We start from the raw sequence: 23,631 nt of genomic DNA, 5'->3' as shown, positions 1-23,631 counted from the left end.
GACACTGCACCATGACGTGCACTTTCATTTACATGTTCAATCATTGTGAGCTTCGTTCCCAGCTCTGCTTTCAAATCCGCTCTCAGGTGACCCAGTTTTAAAAAGTCTCTACTCTGGCAAGACAAACTTAAAGGCAAAACACATAAAATGAAGTGCAAGTGAAATTTTATTGCCAGAACACAGACATATGTAGGGTTCCTCGTGCTAATTTTAGTGCTGTTTGTTTTTTATTTGTATTTACTTATTTAGTTTTTACATAGTAAGTAGTTCTGATAAAAAAGCTTTTCACACTGAGGTCTTTGGATTATTCAGAGTAACAGGGACAGAAACATGTCTCTGGAAAGACAGAGACACAGAGTGAGAGCCACAATCTAAATCTCATTCTCCATCAGTGTATGGAGGGGGCAGATACCACTGGAGGAAAAGGTTGCCCCGCAATCAGTCGATGCTCTGAAAATCCAAAGCCTCACACCACAAAGGCAACACATGATAAAATAAATGCTGTATGTATATGATATATGATCTGTTGGCCCCTCAATATAGGACAGACTGACACACAGTTATTTTCCAGCTGGGAGGGGAGGCCACTGGTTCAAGAGACCCACTGGGACTTTCAAATGCATGCAACCACCTATAATCTCTGCTCAAACACTATTAAACAGAGAGACTTTGTAGATCTCAAGACAAGGGAAATATATAAAAATAAACAGTGTAACCAGCTCATGCAACCAGTGAATGTTTGTACATTGGGTTGAAGAGGCGTCTGAAGGATAGAGTGACAGAACATAGATGTGCCATAAGAACCACTAATGTAGATTACCCCATGAGTCTGTGGCGCTGTCAGAGGTGGTGATCGTCTCAATATAAGACTTCAGAGAGAGACTAACTGGATGTTTACATTTGATGCTTTTGTGAATCCAGTCCTTGATGAGGAAATAGATTTCAGACTCATTTTGTAAACCGGCTCAGTCCTTTCATTGTTGTTGATGTGTTGAGGTTTCAAGCTGTTTCATTTGAAATTTTTATTCTTATTGTTATAACTATTACTGATCATTAACTTCTTTTCCACATCGTTTACTTGTGGTATGTTTACTGTGGGACATGCTGGTGTAGTTTAGCCTCCTGACTGCTAATTTTCTATATAAGGAATCATGATATTCCACTCAGGTTGACTCCTCTTTCCAGCCACGCCCTGAGGAAGACTCAGTGTGGCTCCAAAGCAGTCGGCATTTTCCTTTTGTTACATGTTTTTACTTTGACACGCCCTAACTAATAAAGGCTTTTTACCTACACCATTGGCTCGGTGCTAGTGTGGCTGAAGTTAGTCTGTGGCTGCCCATTTTCTACAACTCTAATTTTCTTTGGTGGAGAAGAATATTCCACCAATATGTATCTGAGAACTTGTAAAGTTCTGCATAAGTTAGTTGTACACACTATCTACCCTCTGTACTGGGAATGTTTTGACTGCTAACATCACTCCTAAAACTCTGGAAGAAAACTATGGTTACTGGTTTGGAATAAGGTGATTCAAAAGAAAAGAAAATACGCAAATAAAAAATAACAAGCCTGACAGCAATTCTTCTCAGCCGACGGCCAAATCCTCATGTGGGGCTGATGGGAACAGAGTGGAAGAGTCAGAGAGTGAAAATGCTGAGAGGCGGGGAAGCCTCAATTTCAAACACATCCCTCCCTCCCTCCCACCTCTGCCCCTCTCCTCCCCTAAATCCAGCAGCATGTGGAGGGAAAACAAATAGAGTCCATCCCATCGCAGCAGCACCCGGAGGACTCAGAGGTGCCTTTTGGAAAGTGATCCCAGCCCACTGCAGCGGCCTCAAGTGTTGTCATGCTGAGTTAGTGCCAAATTGCTTTGCAGCAACTTCCCCCACCTCTACCACCACCACCACCGCCACCGCCACCAACCTACCAGCAACAAACAAGACGTTTGTTGTATATGGAAACTTTCTTTAAAGATGCACATGTGTATAAATATAGATGTTTTATTTCTTGGTTTTTAGGAAAAACAAATCTTTGCAGGCACTAAATAGTGAAATAATTGATTTAATTAATGCAGCAGCATGTCCTGCGGCCACATGTAATCCGTTGAGAATTCTCTAGCAGGAGCTTTCAAGGGGGGCATCTAGGGGGGAGTACAAAAAGATATTCTCCCTGAGACTCTTCCAGTGGCCTGTAATGGGAGCTTCGCACTAATCCCATAATTCCTTGTTTAATTAAACTACAGAGCCAACCCTGTAGTTGTCTAAGCCAGTTTGATGGGCCTTTTCTTTCTGACTTCATCAGCACACGACGGACTTCTGCACAAAATGAACGCACTCACACAAACAAACCTTTTTTTTTTTAGGTGTGGAAAATTATTCTCGTCTGCCCTCCACTCTCCACAGTTAATACCCATACTTCACTGGATCACATTTACATCAAATACAGACCTGCGCACTGTATCTGAAGCCCTCTTTACTGTCCACACTGATTTTACACACCTAATTCATTAACAGCTAAAACCTTGGCATTCTGGGTGATAACACTGCAGGTTCATATTATGCCATTAAGATGTATCTAAAATCTTGATCTCAGTCTCTCAGATTGGGAGCTGATGCCTGGTGAATTATACATTTACAATGTGAAGAGAAAAAACACAATGCAGTATACAAACAGAGATGTAGCATTAACTCACATCCTCCATCATCCATCTTCTCTCCTGTTTTACAATGCATCACATCAAAAGGCTGTGGAGCTGGCATTTACATGTGCCATGCTTATTCATTTCACCATCTTCTTCTTTTTTTTTTTTTATTTAAAAACAGTACTAACAGTATTGTATTGTTGCATTTTGTCTCCTTTCTTTCCATAGTTTGGTTGACCTGGTAGACATGGGCCACATAAAGTGATTTATGTGACCCATGTGTCAGAGTTTTGATACAGTTTGAGACAGTTTTGGTCTCCAAAAATTTTACATTTTCTGTCTTTTTGTGCCTCACAGTGATCTGGGACCACTATTTTTTAACTGACAACCAAAGGTTTCACCACATTTCTCTCATGATTATCATATTTCATCCAAACAGCCCAAAATCAAAGTGTGACAACATTTTATTTATTTATTTTTTTTAGCAGCATAGCCTCTCTATAAAGCCCTTTTTTATCACAGCAGATTTAGGAAAACTTCAACATTGGCAGTTTGGATGTTAATGCATTGTTATAATTTATTACATATCACCTTTGAATTTTGGATTCTATGAAAAATGGTTGACTTTTTTGCCAAATTTGCTAAGAACTGTTTATACATGAGCTTTTGAGCAGCATGGTTTTATTGCTGTATTTAACCCTAACCCATTTGAAGCAAAAACTCAGACAGGTCGAGAATTTCATGGGACTAAATCCCCCAACCTGAATATGTTATTGCAGTACGCTGGTATCCCTAACCCTAATTTTATGCATAAATATTAATCATCGAGTCTGGCTGTAACTTGCCAACCTAATAGTTAAGCCGAATGCACCATCTAGACTTAAGTCTTTTTTCAATAAAACCGGGTGTAAATCTTACACTCACTCAGGAGCAAACATCAGCAGTCTAATACAGATATGTAGCCTGCTTAGGCTACATAATACAGATTGTCAGTTAACATAAAATAGGCAATGGATTATTGTTCAATTTTAGACTAGACATGCCAAGTTACTGATACCTTCTGCTCTGTGATAAGAGGGAACTGAGTGGTATTCGGTAAGAAGTACCATGTAAGTGTCTGCACTACATTGATCTGTCCAGCTGACTTTTATGTTCCATTAACACGCCATATAATTTATCGAGAAATAGTGTAGCTAACACACTGGGACAGAAAGAAATAAATAACTATAATGATAAGGCCCAAATAATTAAGAATTTGTCAGCGTTTCACACAGTTTATAAAGTTTCTACTAACTCAACAACTCAACTCAAAAATTGCACAAAATTTTATGGGAGTCTGGGGACTGTCTCCACAGGAAAAATAGAAGAAGAAGATGTATTTGTAAAATTTGACATGCGTCAATTGTGAAATCCGTTGAAAAAGTCTCTTCACAAACCTGTCCGATAGGCTGCGGCGCAGCGCAGCTGAAAAAGACAGTAGACTTCAATCGGAATCGGCGAATGCGGAGGTTACACAGCCATCAAACCCTTCATCTTCAGTGTTTCCTGAGCATGCTCGCTGGTAAGTTGATGAAATACCTGCATTCTTCTGACATTTGAAGGCTTTAGCTGACCTCTCATGAATCTAGCTAATGGTGGTATTTTATTTGGCAGCTTTAGTTTGTGTTTATCATATGATAACAGTTAGTTAGATTCTAACTGCAGTTAGCTAGCAGGAGCAACACTTCACTAATATAAGATAAAATAAGACTTTATTGATCCCACTCCAGGGAGGTTCACTTGTTGCAACAGCAAGAATAAAAAGGAGACGTAGAAAAAAAAAAAGAACAAATAGACAATAAAAAGATACAAAATAAAAAGAAAAGAGAGAAATGGCTCAATTTTACATTGGACTAGCTACCAAAACCAGATGCCAGTTGTTCTCCGCTGACCTCCAGTTAATGGCAGTTATTGTCATTTGGCATACAAAGTTTCTCTTTATTAGATTTGCTGTTAAAGTTGTGACTGTATCAGTACACCTGATGACAGTGAATGGTAGCTAGCTGAACCAGCTAACACGGCTAGCTTGTATCTAGCAAGGTTGCGTCTCGGTTCATTCATGGTTTGTGAACATTAGGCGGTGGATCAGCGATAAGATCACAGCAGGAAGAAAGTATAACTGCACACAGATAATTACTTCATATGTTTTCTGACATGTGAAACCATGAGAGACCGACTGACCTCACAGGCCAGTTATCTACAAAGATCCAAAAAGCAACACGGTATGTAACTGTCAGAAACAACATAATCAGAGCTGAATCAACGCCTGTGAACAACACAAGCTGAACATTAAAAGCTTCACGCAGAGAGGATTTATTACAGGACTGATAGGCTGTATTAGTTTATTTTCGATCAATAATAATAATAAACTGGCAACATAGTAGAAGTGGAGAGTAAATAGCACACCCCCCCAATAATAACCCAGACAAGCTCTCTGATACATTTTGGCAAATATGTAAGTCGTTCACATGTGAGATAGAATTAATTTGAGCTTCCTTTTGTCCTTCCTATTTACATACATGAGGGGGCCAGAATACTAGAAACAGCTCTGAATATACTGCAGCTCAATACAACACCAGCAACAACAGGACCTCAATGCTTAAACATTTATTGAATGAACACCCCTATGACAGCGTAAAAACCCTGAACATTATAGACAACATAAAGCAGAATTTAAGGCTGAGCTGGTGTATTGGATTACATTAGATTGTACCTAATAAAGAGGCCACTGAGTGTATATTCCTGCAGACTTAAGTCAAGGATTCCCCTGTATGCTGCTGAGAGTGTGGTCACTCAAAGCACCGAGCTGACCTGCCTCCTAAATTACAGCAAACCTCCACAACATGCAGCAGGATTGTTTCTGGTTGTTATTTTGGTTGTCAGGGAGGTCATTTATCAGCAGAGCGTCCGCACGGTGCTGCACGAGTAGAGGGAACTGCTGAAATGTTGTCAGGGACTAACCCCTGATTCCTGATGGAGAGGAACATCAGCGTCTGAACCCTTGTAATCAGAGGAAGCAGAAGTTTAGGTGTTGGGCGAGCAGACAGGAGTTTAAAATGCAGACTTTTGTGTTTTTATTATTTGATCATCAAATTCAAAGAATCTGCAACCAAGTACTAAATGTGACCGTTTGATTTAGGTTTACGTCCACAGTTATTATTTCATTTGAGATTCTGTACAGGAGTACAGAGACTGAATAACAGAGATCATCCCGATGTCTAAATACTGACTGCAGGTGTGAACTCTCTCTTCTGTATGTCAACCTCATGAAAATGTTTGGATTAACCTGAACACCGTTTCATCTTTCTTTACCTCTCCCAGTTCTCTCCAGCAGCGACAGGCCGGACTCGACTCAGGACCCGGTCTCCTCTGGTCTGTGACGTGGTCTGCTTCTGGCAGTGGACTGCTCTCATCAAATCATTCAAGCGCCTGTAGCGTTACTGCTGGTGTTGCTGTCATTGTATGGATCAGCTGACTCTGTGATTGTTGTGTGTGTGTCTGGGGATGTTTGGAGTGATCGTCCACTGAAGTTTACTGAGCGTCACAGTCAGCTGTCCACGTCTCCTTTTCTTCCTGCTGTCGTGGTGGAAGGATGTAATGGCTATTTTGAACTCTTGTATGTCTTTCTGCCATCTTTCCCTCCCTGTAGGAGGTTGAATGAGTTTCTGCCCTCTCCCTGGATATATCAGAGAATAAAATGTTTTGTTGAATGCAGCTGGCTGCCTTGTTGATTTTGCACTTATTGGCCAAACTTTCTCGTCTCAACCTGAACAGCTGCTGACACTCACTGATATTCACTTGTTGTGCATGTTGACGTGAACTTCTTAATATTAGGATGTGACTCATTCTGACCACAGAAGACGAGAAAATATTACTGCATACATGCTGTGAGTCAGTGGTGGAAGAAGTACTCAGATCTTTTAGTGAAGTCAAAGTACCAACACCACAGTGTGGAAATACTCTGTTACAAGTAAAAGTCCTGCATTCAAAATCTGACTGAAGTACAAAAGCATTAGCATCAAAAGATACTTACAGTGCAAAGAGTAAAAGTACTCATTATGCAGAATGGCCCATTTCACAATAATGTATTATTAGAATTATTGATGTATGAATACATACTGTACATGACTGTAATGTTGCAGCTGGTAAAGGTGGAGGTATTTTTTATCATCTATACTGCTGGGTAGCTTGTGAGTTTCACCCTGGGGTAGTGGAGTAGAAAATACAACATTAGCCTCTGAAATGTCTTCGCATGGATGTAGAATGTGGCCAAAAAGGGGAAATACTGGAGTGGAGAAAATAGTGGAGTACTGTACCTCAAAAATATATACTTCAGTGCAGCACTTGATCAGTTAGCTTTCCACCACTGTTGTGCATGTATTCAACATTATGAGAGCAGAACCTTCCTGCTGTGGACTGTAAATAGCAATCAAACTAAAGTTAATTTTCTTAAACAAATTTAAAATGGATCAGAAAGCTGAAAGAAGACATTTTGCTGGTAAATACTGCAGTTTGACAATGATTTATTTAGGTAATCAGCCTTGAAAGACATCAACTGGAAACATTACAACCTTTCTGTTTTACAGTCTGATGTGCAGCCTGGAAACATTAAATCCCCTTTCCTCAACTTCACTGCTTCACTGCAGTATACATGTTCAAACTTTCCAATGCTAAGCAAGCAGCAGCTGATACTTGACACTGACAAGTCACAAGGACTTTTTTTAAGGGAGTCTGGGGATATTGCAGTTCCTAGATCAGTGGTCTGATCAACCATTAATTGCCTCTATTCTTCTATTTGTTATTTTCTTGTGTTGGCTGCACAGCTCTATTGATTTTCTGATCTCAATGTCCATGAAATTTCCCCTTCTTTTTGTTTGATTCTCCATAACAATGATGAAAATTAGAAATGACAGCTGTGAAATAGAAAGACACCAGGAGATTGTTAACAATGTATCCTAGCAACACACGCTGCTATAGGTAATAGCCATAGTTGCGTGGGCATTCACATGGACACACTTTATTAAGAGCGGGCATAGTTAAGACCTGGCTTAAATTTTGGTGGTCAAACTGACATTAAATCCATTGTAAAGACTGGCCTTAACAGAGACTAACCTCACAGTTGGGACTAGACCTGGTATAAACAAGCAGATGCAACGCATCCCAGCGCATGTGGACTGTGATGCACCGTGCTTTCACCTCCAATAAAAACCCATCTGTGGCAATATTAGATGCTCAAACCAAGTTAGGTGACTAAATATAAAGAGCAACAAAGTTCACGTAGGCAGTATTCGGGTTGTTTGGATGGGTAAAAATCAGGACTTTCACCCAGGAGACCACTGCTGACTTGTTGCTTTAACCCAAACCCTGGTCCTTTCCTTGAGCAAAAAACATAAGCAAGTAGTTTTTTGGGCCTGAAGCTAACCAAACTGTCACTGTTTCACAATGCTAACCACATGCTAACCACAGGCTTTCTGGTAGGCTCATACAGACGTTACAGGCTACTGTGTCGTTTGTATGAGATGCCGAGGGTTGTGACAAAAACGTTGATATTTGGTGCTCTGGTTCCAACCAATCATCATCTTTTATCCTGTTTGAATGGTTTCTAGCGGGACAGACCACAGCTAGAATTGCAGCAATTTCTTTCAGTATTACGGCATAATTTTAACGATCTGGGAAGAGGAATGGGTTGGTATTTTGCCCTTTTTTATTACTAAATCTGAGAAGTCATGTAAACCTCACATGAAATCTGATCTGTTTTCATCTGAATTGCAATGTCATATTATAGACCACACTAACAGTATAGAGCATTACATCTCAGTGTAACTGCTCTCCAGTCCTGGTACAGTAGCCAGCCTCATTTCAAACAGACATCTGCATGCATCAGATAATATTCCACAGCTCCTTCTGAATAGCAGCATGGACACATTGTGTGTGAGTGAAATCAGCTAGACTAAATATTTTGGGACTATTTTCAGCCTGCCAGTGTGTTTGTCTGGGCTGCCCTGAGGCTCACACTGACAGAATAGTGCTACACACATCACCAAGGTGGTCTGGAGAGATTAGCACCCCTTATTCCACTCCAACTCCCAGCACCATGCCCTGAGGGATGCTGGTTTTGATAGAGAATTGTACTTACCAAGCACAAGAAAATTGTTTTGTCACATAAATAACCAAACAGAGAAATCATTGAAGGCCGTGCTAATTGAAGCATCATCTATCCCTCCATCCACAGTAAATCCGAAAATCACCACCAGGCAACCACTTGCATTCAAACATGAGAGCAAAAATGATTGTTTTAACTAGTTCCTACATTAAGTGATGACAGTCAGGTGGTCAGAATCAGGTACCTGGTTGAAAGTGAAATACTGTGAACGTCCCTGCATTATATCAATGAAAACACTGAAGAGCAGATAAATTCAGCACTGAGTTTATTTATGTATTACTTGAAGGATATGAACACATCACTGACACATTATGCTTCACTTGTGATTTTAAGAGAGACTACTGGTGGAGAGGGTGATTCTGAAAATGGATGGAGTGTAAATACTGGTGGAGCATGTTTCTGAGCCTCTTGGATGTGCTTATGCCCTCCATGTGATAATTTGTAAAAATCTGTGTGTCATATTTCAGGAACCCAGGTTCTTCTATTGTCCTACTAATACTATACTATACATAGTTTGTTCAATGTTATTGGAGGCATTATGAATGCTGCCTGAATTCTGTTCATTCAGATTGAGTTTGCTCTGTTGCCATGTTTGATCCATGGGCCTTTTGATTGAGTCAGCTGTGAGAAATGTTTTTTGGAGAAACTTAGGGCAAGTAGTGTAGATGTTGTTATATTGTTGCATCAATCTCCTACAAACCCTGGAGCTGATTTTTCTTCTTTTATCTTTTATCTTATCTTATCTTATCTTATCTTATCTTATCTGATCTTAAAACATGCTGACATGAAGTCACCCTTCATGTGTCGCCCCCATGTGTTTGTCCAGGCAGTCGGATGGATGAAGTGTCAGATGTGGAGTCAGAGCCTGACCTCCCCCTGAAGAGGAAGCAGCGTAGGAGCCGGACCACGTTCACAGCAGAGCAGCTGGAGGAGCTCGAGAAGGCTTTTGAGAGAACCCACTACCCCGACATCTACACCAGGGAGGAACTGGCCCAGAGGACTAAACTCACTGAGGCCAGGGTCCAGGTAATACACGGACAACCAACTGTCCATCCATCCATCCATCCTACCATCCAAGCTTTCTCTGGCCTTTTCTTGCCCCATATCACACACAAAAGGTGTGTGTTATGCTAAAGTGAAAAGTCCATGCTCCATGTTGCCATGTGTCAGACCAACTTTAGCACTGCTTGAAAAAATGAAAGCCCATTTAATGTGGCTCAATTTTTGCTCCTGTGCCATTTCCTGGTAGATTTCTTTGTGATGTGAACTGCATATTTCAACTGTTTGCCTCACCATCACTGAGATGGAAGATAATATCATTTCTGCCATGATAACTTTCCAGAGTTGTAAAATCCTGTCTAATAGGATTATAAACTGCTGTGCACCATTTGTGCATCTGATAAGCCTTCAGACTTGTGGATGAGGAGCTCAAACTGGACTTCATGTCGGAAGCAGCCACACAAACACACACTTGAATCTTGATATAGATCTGAAAACTGTATCTTCAATTTAGTTTTAATTTTTTCCTGTCATTTTTCATCATTTTTGGAGAGGCTGCAGTGCTGCTTTGTTTGGCCACTGATGGCTTAGTTAAAGGGAGGGTTCACCCTTTAGATATTTTGTGTTGCTCAAAACATTGAAAGATGTCATTAAAAAATGAACAAACTGAAGGAAGAAACAACTTTCTTTCACTTCGCTTTTATTGTAGTGGAGACAGATCGCCAGCCTCAGTCCACTCTGAGGTCTTCATCTCACTGAGTTGGGGGCACTTACATCCAATTGGACACTATTTCTAGCCATTATACTTAATGCTGGGCAAGGTGCTGCTTAAACGTGAACAGTCACATGGTTACCACTCTTTGTTTTCAGGAGTTAAGCTGACTTGTTTTACTTTGATTTTCTTTTCTCCTCCGATAAACATACACTTGAGACAGCTCTTCTCAGTCGGTTTCATTAACCTCTGCGATTGGATTTATTTGTATTGTTGTACAAGATGTCGCATTATTGTAATACTGCAGACCAAATCCTGTATTTACCCACTGAGTCCAACTAATATTCAGACATACATACAGCATAATGGTGGAGACACTGCCAGCTGTTCACATCTCAGCTGAGGAACCTCTCTTTGGTCTGTGCTAGGCTTTGACAGCTCCACGGTGTCTGTAGAGCACTAACAACAGCTGTTAGGTGTTTAGTAGCGGGGTGGGGGCTGCATTCCTCATGCATGTCTCACTCCCCAACATCTTGGCTGGAATCTGTTTTTCCCACCACTTTCAAGCCCACCACTCATTGTAAAATTCACAGCAGATCACAGAAGGGTCTGGGCAGTCTCACGGGAGCTTTAATCCACAACAGCCACGTGGATCAATCAAGACCCAGCAAAACTGAGAGGGAGAGAAACCAGCATGGCATGAAAAGCAGTCCACACTGTGCCACTTCACTCTTATAGCTGCAGAGCTTTTAATGATCTATGTACCTCTACATGACTGGTTTTCCTACTTTCGTTCACACAGGTTTCAGCCAGATATCCAGAAACGAGCAGTTAATGTACAGTTAACAAGTCTCTACTCAATTTAATCTTAATGTGTAATTTAAAGGCTGACCACCAAATATAATATATATAATATACATATCCAGTCCACACTGTGAAAAAATCCCTATATATATATCAGCAGCTGCCGTCTAATTTTGGGATTTTTTTGAGTGACTTTATCTTTATCTGATTTGGTGGTATATATATATATATATATATATATATATATATATTTATAAACCAAAAGATCATTTGCAACTTAGTAAAGTCTGCTGATAAGGACTGATTTGGTGGAAAACTCTTTTCAACTGCTATTTCCAGGTCAACAAATGAGCAGTCAAATGCATGTATTAACACAGTTTTGCAACTTTTGAAGTAAGCCTACTGATCCTTCATTAAATAAATATATAGATGGGTCAAAAAATGGACAAGAAAAAATGTGAATTTTACTGCTTCTTGGCATAGATTATCTAATAGCACCTATGCACGAACTGTCCCGTTTCATTGTTTTTTTGAATGCTTGGTCACACAATGAATGTAGCACTTTGATGTAAACAAAAAGAAAAAAGAATGATGTAAGGAGAGATATGTCATCAACTTTCGTCATCCATCTGCCCAACTCTCATGTCTGTAAAATGTAACAGAACAAAAACCAAGCGTAAGTTGCAGTGCTTCTACACATCTGAAATGCTTGACAGAGCAGGAGGAGCGTGTGGACCAGCTCATGACAAAAAAGGGGAACATGTAGAGCTGACTTTGCAAAGTTAGCTTTAGGTTTGTCACCAGTTTGTATTACAGTATATAAATTTTTGCTTTTATTTAATTCTATTGTTATTTCAGTTCTGCTGGCGCTGTACAAAGTCTCCTTTACTTGAGTCAAAGTATAGATACAGTAATCCTGGTCAAATATTACTCATTACAAGTGACAATTTTTTACTGCAGTGAAAGTAGTGCACAGTAAAGTGCATTTTGGAATTAAGCAAATGCTTACATACCTCAACATGCTTTCTCAGGATGAACAGCACATTTTTTTAGGCAAAGATTAGGTTCAGATTGAACATGCAGCAAGCACTTTGAACTTGACTGTCAGCCAAAGGTGGAGTAGTTCACTGTGACAAGTCTTTCTCCTGTGATGAGCACAGCTGATGGCCTAAGAAAATAAAATTATGCCTTCAGATATCAGCGTTATTAAAGGAGTTCTGTCCTCATACGGAACTACTGAGGCGTCACTGACGCGGGTGGTGGCTAGGCTGACGCACTGACACCATATTGTCTGCATAGTGTTGTTTCACAGGCATTTTTCAGTAATCTTTGACTGGTGTAACATGCTGGTAAGATTTGAAGTGATCACATACCTCACAGAAAGGTCAGGTCAGGTGGTTTGTCTGATTCACAGTCTAAAACCCAAATTCATTCATTATTCAGTTACAATGATATAAATCAGAGAAACATAGTAAATCCCCACATTGGAGAAACTGCTTATTATGACTTATAGTATGACTTATATAAATACTTGGTTATTAAAATGATTGGTGATTATTTTGTGTTAACTGACAAATCAGTAAATGAAATCATTCTTTCAGCACTTCCCCAGTTTCAGAAAAGAAAGACAGAAAAATAAATGAGTGAGGATAAAATCACTTCACGGATTCCGTCAGTAAGTTAGTTACTGTCAGTGAGTGAATCAACTGTGGTTTCTTTCGAGAAATTTAGATGAGAAGATTGATACCACTCACATATCCATTGAATATAAAGCCACAGTCACTAGCTGTTACTTATGCTAAGCTTAGCTTACCACCTTTAGGGGTGCTGCCTAAAGCAACAACAACACGCTATATCTCTTTTGTTCAATGTGTACAAAAACCCTAAAACTACAATTTGCCGTGTTACAGGGGGGTTATGTGGTGAATTATTTTTTGGCCAGAAGGAGTACCTTTCACAGGTCTCAGCTGGTTGCCTGGCAACTGCTCCTGTCCATGTGTTCCACCACCAGATTTTGAAATTTAATATTGACCTACAGATTTATTTTTACATTTTTCAATTTCATTTTAAGATCAATCAAGTCTTCTAAACCATAACATGCAAATCAGTCAGTCAGTCTGGAATATGATTTGAGTTTCATCAAATTCAGTTTGACAGTTTCTTTAAGTATCAGCTTTGTTTTTGATCACCTGGTGCCATAAATACATGACTATTGATGCACACATAAAGAAATACATTCTGTCTTTATAAACCAAACAACAATGAAATACAGCAGTGACATATTGTGCCAGGCTTTCTGTAGCTGTGGTCAGGAGGAGGTGACAGGATGAAGGTGATATTCTGCTCCTCCTCACTTGCAGAGGGAGTTGGACTGTTGGGTGGATCAGTCAGACTCGACTTCTTCAGCTTCTCTTCCAGTGGTACCTTGGGGCGACAACACCTGTTCTAAGTATATGAGTCTCCTCTTCAGAAATAGGTTTCCAAATGATCTTCTCCACTTGAAAGGCATGTTTTCATTTACTCCAAATGAAAAAGGAGGATTCCTGGAGAAAGTGGGTGGGTGGAAAGCTGGAGGCAATACATAGATTCCTGCTACCGCTTTGGATGTGTGGTGTGTATGTGTGTGTGCTTGTCTTAGCTCATGTGAGTGGCATTGTATGGTTTGATTCAAATGACACAAATGACAAAGGTGCCATTAGTTACCCGTGTGTCCTAATGTGGGACAGTGTGAGTGAGGACACAGTGGTACAGAGACAGATCCAGGTTCTGTGAATGTGTTTTCTGTAGAACGACAGGCTGATACTTGCTCTGAGCGTCTTTCTTTTTGCTGGCTTTAATTAAGAACTTGGAAATTAGTGTCATGCTGATTTGGAAAGCGTACAGTTTAGCTTTTGGCAATACACACCCCTTTATCATTTCACGATCTGCCTGATTTGCCTCACTTTACTGGCCTAGGGAGTAGGTATGCATGTTTGACATGTCCTCATGTTTCACATCCTTGCTTTTTTTTTTTCAAACCCTGAAGAAATTACATTACACTTTCAGACAGCTGATGATGGTACACATTAGACTGGAATGCACTTTTAGTTTACGTCCATTACCTTAAAATCGCTTCAGACCTGCACTTCACACAGAAAGTCAAAACCATACAGTGTTACTTTACTCACTACTGCTGGTTCCACTTTAGTTTGGGTTATATCTATCTTGGTTGCTCCATCAATATGTAGAGGAAGTGCTTAAAAATCTTATATCTTCTATATTTGGCTTACTGAAACTTTTTTTTTTTTCTGTTTGCTCTTGTAAAATCTCGTAGCTAAAATTAAACAACAATTATTGTGTTTCCCAAAAAGAGAAAGCCTCCATACCAAGTGTTATAGTAGAAGGTTGTAAGTGTGTTAGCTGCTTTGATCAGTCTTGTGTGAAGTGTTAAGCTGTGGGATGTTGACCCCTCCTCTCCCCTCTGCTTTTGCCTCTATTCATCTTATTGAGGCTGCATTCAGCTGTCTCAAGTCAATGAGGAACAACGCATGATTAACCACACACACTCACTCCATTTACACATAATAGAGTGCACACACACTCCATTGACATACCATTTACTTTCTCTTCCATGCCAAAGATCAATCACCTCTTTTTTGTTTTTGTAATTTGCAAATTTCTTTCCTTGAGCTCTAAACATGGCTGATTTAATTTTTACTGACCTCCAGTGGTTTACGTTCCCACCTTGCTGCAGTGAAATAAAAGTGTATTCCAGATTGTGTCAGTACAGTGTGACACCATTGTTTAGATGCAGCAGAGCACAGAACTGAGTAGATCCAACTACACCCATTAGTGATGCTGAGTTTACGTTTTGAGTATCCAGCAATAAATGTGCTTGTGCCGCTGACAGAGATCACTCCACAGGTGTGATGTGTGAACACCATACACTACACACTTCCAGTGGCCTTAAACTGGTCACTAACCTCAAGCCAAACACTTAATTACAAAACAAAACTGTCCTAAAGAAACTTTTTTCACCGTGACACCAGCTAATGTGTAATTTATTAAAGTAAAAGAGGAAAGCCCACTGTGAGAAAAAGTTGACTGACTAATAAAACTGGTGCTTACAGTTTGGGTTCTGTTTTTTTCAGGTGTGGTTCAGCAATCGAAGGGCCAGGTGGAGGAAACAAGCAGGAGCCAATCAGCTAGCAGCATTCAACCACCTGTTGCCAGGTGGATTTCCTCCCACAGGGATGCCAACACTTCCTACATACCAGCTGCCAGAGTCCAGCTACCCAACCAACACTCTGCCCCAAGGTAGAGCGGATAACACTTTTACACTCATAATTTACAGATGGGAGACTCTTCTGTAGGGCTGAACAGCATTCTTTCTAAACTTTCTAAACTCATGTGGTGTTCTGATGATGGTGCTGTTAGAGAGCACTGTTTAATGGTGTGTTCACACAGAAAGTGAAAGGAATTTTAACCTTGTGTGAATTTGAATTTGTTTATTTGTCCCAAGCCCAATATGTTACTGTACATTAGCTTTAAGCCAGCGGGAGTTGGCAGGCACCAAGGGTGTGTGTGTCCTGTGTTTGTGTTCAGTACAGCCTCTGACTGAATTCAGGGCTCAGCAGACACACCAGTTCTTCTGTTTTTTACCTTCAGACTCTCTTCTCTTTCCCCCTCTACTCTCTATGTTTATGAATTAAAGTACATTTCCTTCCAGTCAGCAGTCGACAGAGACTAATGACAGTACATGATAACACCGGACAGTGGAGGTCGGAGGTGCAGACAGGTTGAGAAGTAAGAGTGAAGATAAATCCACTTTTAAATCCCAATTTTTTTTTCAAAATAAACTCTGAGCTCTCCTTCTGCCAGCAAACAGCTCTGTTCAGAGCAGAAACGGGTGTGACTCTGGGCGTTTATTCCAGCTCCAGCTCTGCCCTGGGTCTTTCCTCCAGAGCTCCCTGCTGAGCAGCTGTCTGTTGGCGAGCAGCGCCTCTGTCCCTTAGCTCTGCTCGGTCCTCCCCACACAGCAGTGTGCAAAGCCCTGTGACGTGCACCTCTTTCACTCAAGTTGAGTATTTTCAACTCATAAAACGAGTGTTTTGCATCTTTCATGTCACCTGTCTTTGAACTGAGTTTGTATGTAATTGTGCCCTGTAAAAAATTCACTTAGATTTCTGTGTGAACACACCTGACTTGACGCTCCAAAATCTCCCATAGGTGTGTTGAGGTCTGGTGACTGTGTTTTACATGTCATTCCTCTGTGTGGGATTCCATATTCTGCTATTGGAAAACTTGAAGTCAAAGACACAGTTTAGAGAGTATCCATGTATTTTACCAAACTGGACCTCAAAATCAAAGAGTCATCATTTTTCACATTCACACACTAATTTTCACTCACATATACATATGTAGCTAAATGCTTGAACTGTAGACTGTTGTAAAGGAGACAGTGCTGCAACACTGGCAGCCCAAGGTGGACAAAACACAGTTGAGAACAGCTAAGAAAGGATTCGAGTGTGATTGGCTGTATTTTCACACTGGCTTTTTACTAACGATCCTAAGAACATGAAGTTATATAGAAAGACAGGTATCTCATTAATTGGGCAACTGGTAACTGTCGTCCTGCATCATCAGTACATGAAGCCACAAAAGAAATCTAATTTTGTTGACTGACAGCAGGTTATGCAGTGCTTTAATGCGTCTTATGTGAAAAATCTAGCCTGTTTATTTTCACTAGTGCCACAAAGAGCTCAGGAGGAGAAAATGATTATGAGAATTATTAGTATTATTAGACCACAAACAGGTAGGGACAGGATGAAATGAAGTGTTTTGTATAGCAATATAGTGGGAGGTATTGTTGTTACACACTTTCTAAGGGACTTAACAGACTGCCAAAGTACACATAGTAGTATACAAGCACAGCATACTGCAGTTTTAGCTACTACTATATACACATCATCGTCATGTCCTGAGCAGTTCACTGTCAGAAGATGGTGAAATCATGCTTAAGTTACACATCTACTACATCTACACCAATATCCTAATTATGGAGGGTTTTAAGGGCCAAAACTTAATATGTTAAGTACATAAATAATAATCTAATTACATTATTAAATAAATGAATGAAAAAATATTTGTATGATTTGATCCTTAATAAAGATAGCAAAACCTTTTATGAATAAATATTTTGTGCACTTTCATATTTAATTGTCACCATACATAAATAAATCACATGAGACATTCAATGTAGAAATGTTAAGTTTATTTGTGTATTTCTTCATATATTTACACATTTGTAGATTGATCTTTTGATTCATTTATTCACGCATTTATTAGATCTATTTCTAATGTGTTTTATTTGAGAACTTGAATATATTGCTTTTGCTTAATTCAAGATGGCAGCACTTGGTGCAGATCTTAACAAATTATTGTGTGCTGCAATGGTAGATTTGTTGGCTGTTCCTTAACAGATCAAAGCAAATGCCAATTCCTCTGCTTTATATCATACCTCTCTTTCAGTGTGTTTGGTCAAATTACACAACAATTTACATATTTCACACCAGCCCGAACTAATGTGTGAAAGCACTGAAGTGAAACCTGTGATCTGGTTCAGGCAGTCAACTTGATTCTGCTCATGTGACACACTCTGTTTCCTGCAGCAGCACACATCCAAACCATCCTTTCATCGTGGTGGTGTGCTTCAGCCTTCAGTCCTCTGCTCTCTCTTGCTGTCATGCCTGCTGTCGCACTGCTCACCTGAAAGCTATGCTGCCACCTGCTGCCCCTGTTCATAGATATATCCAGGACATGTCTAAGCACAAAGACTGATAGCAGGAGGAAACTGCTACCCTAGCACCTGTCGTCCTGTTGAAGAAGTGAAAAAGTGCCATTGTATACAACAACAGGCTTCAGAAGGTGTACCGGTTTTTAGATACATTTTTCGTTGCTAAGCTATGTACTGTTGTATTTTGGTCTTTAGATGGTGGTGGTACAGTTCACCGTCCCCAGCCATTACCTCCGTCCACCATGCACCAGAGCGGTCTCTCCAGCACAGACAGCAGCGCTGCCTATGGTCTGGCCTCCAACCGCCACAGCTTTTCCAGCTACTCCGAAACCTTCATGAGCTCTGCAGCACCTAGCAACCATGTCAACCCTGTAAGCAATGGACTCTCCCCACAGGTAAGCCCTGCTGGACTACTTTAACATTTATGCATGAGGATCAAGTAAAGTAGACCTATACATTGGCCTTAGTTGTGTCAGGTGGTCATGCATTACTGTAATCCCAGTAATGCAACATTACTCTGACATTATGGTGGGTCAGCTTGTTTACTGTCTTGCTGGTAGATGATCCATACGAGTTTATTCTTTGTGTGTTCAGTGTACAGACTGGTCTGGGACAAATTGGTTTGCATGTGGGCTGGAAGAGGTCCACCTTCTGGACTATTCCAGACTTATCTTATTTACATGTTGTGTCTGGTACATCCCAGAGAATTGAAGTGTTAGGGGGTGTGAGAAGCTGGTGGCTTAAGCTGTCTCTGTTAATGGTCAGTAAATCATGATATTCCTACATACAGTATAATAGTTATCATTAAATTTGTTGAGAACCACTTTGGACAGAGGTGGCCTGATCACTGGAAAGCAAGGAACAATCTGTTACTATTACTGTAAACTAATTAGTAAGGTTAGGTGAATACTTGTTCAAGGAGAAATAGGCAAAAAGTAATCAGATACCTTTTCCAAGTAACATGCCCAATGCTACTCCTCATAACAATGGAATCAGAGACCTGGGAGAATCAGAAAGTAAGGGGAAAAGCAGCACATTTATGTGAACACTCAAGGCACCACAAGGCTAAGTGGACATTTAAATCCTTTGACCTGTGTTTCAGTGTTAGGCTTAGACCCCATTTACCCGTGGTATTGAAATGCAGTCTGTATACGGCCATGTTACCCGGATAAGGAAAAGCATGCTCGAGCAAGGTGTAAAGGCATCGGATGTGCCTTACTACAGCTGTAGGTAGTCTGGCTCGCATTTTGTTTGGATCTTAGGTAGTTGTAAATGCAAACCGTACAACGTCCTGGCAACCTCAGGCTACACAGCATACAGATATCTGTGTTTAGCCAACATAAAATATAGGTTGTTCAAATTTAGAGAGCAAGCAAGTGAGAAGGCTGAAAGAGATGCAGTAATTGATTATATGTTCTGTGCCATGAAAGCCCCAAAACATGCATTATTTAGCAAAACTGCATCAAAAAATGAAAGCAAAGTGAGTGAGAAGTGAATTATATACAGTAAGAAATAGCTGTGTGTGTGCTGCACTCATCTATGCAGCTAATCTGCTGTTCACAAGAAATGTATTTACACAGCAGTGGAAGAAGATGAAGTGAAGTGAAGAGCAGCATATAGTCCAGTACTGCAGGAATAACGTATTACATTTGGCAAGTTTAGGAGAGGGGACAAATAATTAAGAATTTGTCATAGACACTATTTCACAAACTTTGTAAAGGTTCCCTTAACTGATTTGCCACCACCTTAAATTGCTCCCATTGTCTACAATCACTATAAAAGATCTTAGAAAAGTGGTACAGAACCTTCACAGTTCCATCTGCTATCTTGATCCAATTCCCACTGCATTTTTAAAGCATTTTCAATTGGCTGCCCTCTGATGTTTTAACAATAGTGAACACCTCTTTGCAATCTGACATTTTTCCAGTCCTTTTAAACTTGCAAGAGTCAAAGCATTATTGAAGAAGCCACCCTTGAGCCCTTCCATAACAACTAATTAGTGGTCAATATTCCATTCCACAGCAAAATCACTTAAAATATTGTCCATAAGAGATTGGTGGATCACCTGACTCTTAGCAACCTCCATGACAAATTTCGATCCAGTACCAAAACAGCTCTCCTCAAGGTAATTAATGATTTAGTCAACAGTGACAGGGGACGTTTATTTTTCCGTATTATTAGATTTGAGTGCAGCACTTGATACCATTGTCCATAACATCTTAATTGAAAGGCTTGAGAATGGGTAGTGTTTTCTGGCTCAGTACTTGACTGGTATGCAGATCTCTTTCCAGAATTGATCACCTCTCTGACCTACTAGTTCAGTATCATTCCTCCTATAACAGGTCTTCCAGCTCAGGCCTAATTGTTTTGAGGGTCAAATTGTGTCAGTAAAGGAGTGTTTGATTTTTGTGGTCCCGGCTGCTGGAATTCCTTACCAGATTGTATTTGATTTGATTCAAAGTCAAAAGTCAAAGTCAAAGTCAGCTTTATTGTCAATTCTGCAGTATGTACAGGACAAACAGGGAATCGAAATTGCGTTACTCTTCAACCTCTGTGACAGGACATGTATTAAAAAAGAAATAAATAAAAACTGTACAATCTTTAAATAATGAAACAATAAGAGAATGTAATAGTGCCAATGTAAATGGTAATCTTGTTTAAACGCAGACTGAAACTTTCCTGTTGTCCTGTGAATGTGATTAGTTTTCCTTCATTATGTAAGCATACTGGATTGTTTCTATGTTGTCTGAGTACAGATGTATTTTACATGTGTATATGTATATAATGCAGTGTGTACAAATGATATGTTTTAAAGGAAGTGTACTGAATCTCTGGAATGAAATGTGCTATATTTAAAATTTGCTTTGCAACAAAAAACAAATGATGCTTAGTTTTTGCCATAGCCCTCTTCATCAGCAGCAAAATGAAGGAAGGGGCTGTATTTCTTCCTGCCAAATATTCCAAGGAATTACGTGAATATTTGATGATTCTGCAGCTCACGATACACATTCAAAACCAAAGTTCACTGGCAGTGCAGGCATAGTGTATCCCTTACATTGCGAGGTGTAAAATAAGGATGTGAAGGTAAGGTGGTGTATGGACATGCAATCAATGTCATGAATCTTCACTTCAAATCACTCATTTCTAGATATTGACGCGGCTTGTCTCAGTGTCTCAGTCACAAAGAGTTGAGATGTGTTTGTGTGTCCACACTAACAGGGAAGGGGGTGGGGGGGGTTCCCCATGTTGTTCCCTCATCCTGTCTTGGTCAAACAATAACCATTCCAAATGAGATGTTGTGTGCTCAGGAGTGATTGTTCTCTGTGGTAGAATGATGACAGGCTCATATCCATACACATCACTGGTTTAAGAGGAAATTTAATGCAATTAGTCACAAACACTGGGCAGTGCAGCCAACCCTGAGCAACAAGATGCTTCTAATAGGCAGAAAATAATATTGAAATGGTGCTTGAAATAGTTGGAAAATCGAATCCATCGCCTCATTTGTCTGCAATTACTGTACTCTCTTCTCTCTCTTGTATTTGACAACTGTTTTGTCAGACCTGTTTGGTTTGACTTTCCTTTCATCTTGCTTTCTTATACAATAGGACAGACATGAGGATTTGGTGACAAAAAGAGATTTCCAGTTGTACTGGAGAGTTCAGGTTGTGTACAGCACGTGTATATTTATGATTGTGGCTGTGCTTAATGATACGATATGAACAACTCGGTGGTGTATATTAGGGCAGGGGTCCTCAACTACATTTGTCCAAGGTCCAGAATTTTTCCAAGCAGACACTGTGGCTGTTGAACTTTGGAAATAAAATAAATAAATAAATAATTTTACACCTAATTAGCTGTTATTGTTTAATATTTTTGCTTTCTTACAAAATGTTTAGTACATTATTTTTATTAGCCTGTATGAGTGTGAACAGACTCAAAAAACATGGAACGGTTATGAAGATAATGATAAGTAAATACTGAACTATAAAATGCCCTCAGACCTCTGCTGAGGACAATAACAGAAAACCCATTGTTCAACTACCAATGAATGAGTTCCTGTCTCAACAACAAACACCTCTTCAGGAAGCAAACAAAAATAATCAAGACTCAATACTTGGACTCTGTACAGTTGGCCAACAAAAATACACTGAAGTGATGCCTCATGTGTTGAATAGACAAGCTTAGTCAGGGAATGGCAAGCCTGGGGGCCGGGCATGGAGTCGAGTGGATGAGTTGGAAAATAATTTGATGAATAGATGAAGCATGAATTATTGAATTTTTGCCTTGTTGATTAGCAAGCCAATCAATGGTCACACCCAGGACTAACAGGCCATCTTCCACTGGTGAGTTAGATTTTCTGAATTCATTCATATTAAAAACCAGCATGATAATGAATTCTACTTAATGTTATGGAAAGTGCGATTTCTTTCTAGTATTCTCTAAATGTATCCATATTGTAGTTCTCTACTTTAGGGCATTATATTGCCTTATCATCTCACATCATAACAAATCAAATCAACTATTTATACAGCACCTGGCAAACTTAACCCTATACAATGTATTGGAATACAATATAGACATATGACTGACATCAATCAATAATGAACTTGTTGAAGAAAATACTGCACCGTTCCTCCCTCGGTTGAGTGAATGAAGTGAATTTTCAGGTTATTATAGAAGGGCACAAAGCACAATATATGCACATGCTGGAATGGTTCTTCCATTAATAATATGTTGTCTTTGGTTTGAATAGTGCAGTCAGTTTAAGCATCATATATAGCAACTTAACTAATGCAGTGGAACGAGCACATACCTTCTTTTTATATATATGTGAGGCTGCCATACAGTGTGAAAAAGATGGTTTACAACTTTGAAGCTACTTAAATGGAAAATCTGGCTTGAAGTGTTGAAAATGTTGCCATCCTAAATGTAGTTAATGCTGGCAACTTTTTCAGTCATTGAATGTTGTAATTTCTTATTTTCTGCTGCTTTCTTTTCTGAATTTTAAATGGCTGCATCTTCCTGTACAGCTTTCAAGTATAGTTATGAGCTTAAGACAGGACTGCTTTTACACATACACAACATATGAGTTAACTGTGGAAGAAATCTCCTCAAATTTAAATCAAAACAGCGCCAGTAAATTCATTTGATTGAAATGGTATACATTCCTGACACGAAATGCATCTGCAGTGAATGCTGCTGCATCCTGTATTTATTGTCCTCTCAGTCTGTTCTGAATGACTCTGAGTCCCAGCTGAAGCTTTTCCATTATGGGTTCACTGCTGTTGACCCTTTCATCATGTTCCCAGGCATTTACATGAGATAACAATGTAGGGAGAATTTCCTAAGATCCCACTTCAAAATTGCACTAAGACCATATGCTGTACGTCTGACAGGCAATAATTCAATTTGAAACAGCTATATTGCATTTGGAATGTAATTCACACAAGCCATTTCAGCGCCTCCTCCTCTCAAATTGAATGGAAAAGAATTAGAGG

At 39.8% G+C, this 23,631-nt stretch overlaps 1 protein-coding gene across 3 annotated transcripts in view; it reads left to right on the top strand.

The window, feature by feature from the left end:
* LOC121613205 (paired box protein Pax-7-like) overlaps positions 1–23,631 on the top strand; it is a 58,680-nt gene that overhangs the window by 21,352 nt on the left and 13,697 nt on the right. For 2 of the 3 annotated variants that reach the window (XM_041946516.1, XM_041946515.1), the window contains exons 5-7: positions 9,667–9,866; positions 15,486–15,651; positions 18,326–18,525. In XM_041946516.1, the coding sequence (XP_041802450.1) occupies positions 9,667–9,866; positions 15,486–15,651; positions 18,326–18,525 (566 nt within the window). Of the gene's footprint in view, positions 1–9,666; positions 9,867–15,485; positions 15,652–16,063; positions 16,070–18,325; positions 18,526–23,631 lie in introns of all 3 variants that reach the window. The other variant, XM_041946517.1, reaches the window with a different exon arrangement.

This window comes from Chelmon rostratus, chromosome 10 (assembly GCF_017976325.1).
Source record: "Chelmon rostratus isolate fCheRos1 chromosome 10, fCheRos1.pri, whole genome shotgun sequence".
NCBI classification, from domain to species: Eukaryota; Metazoa; Chordata; class Actinopteri; order Chaetodontiformes; family Chaetodontidae; genus Chelmon; species Chelmon rostratus.
Note: the sequence above shows the minus strand (reverse complement) of the source record. Positions and strands in the feature narration are given on the sequence as shown.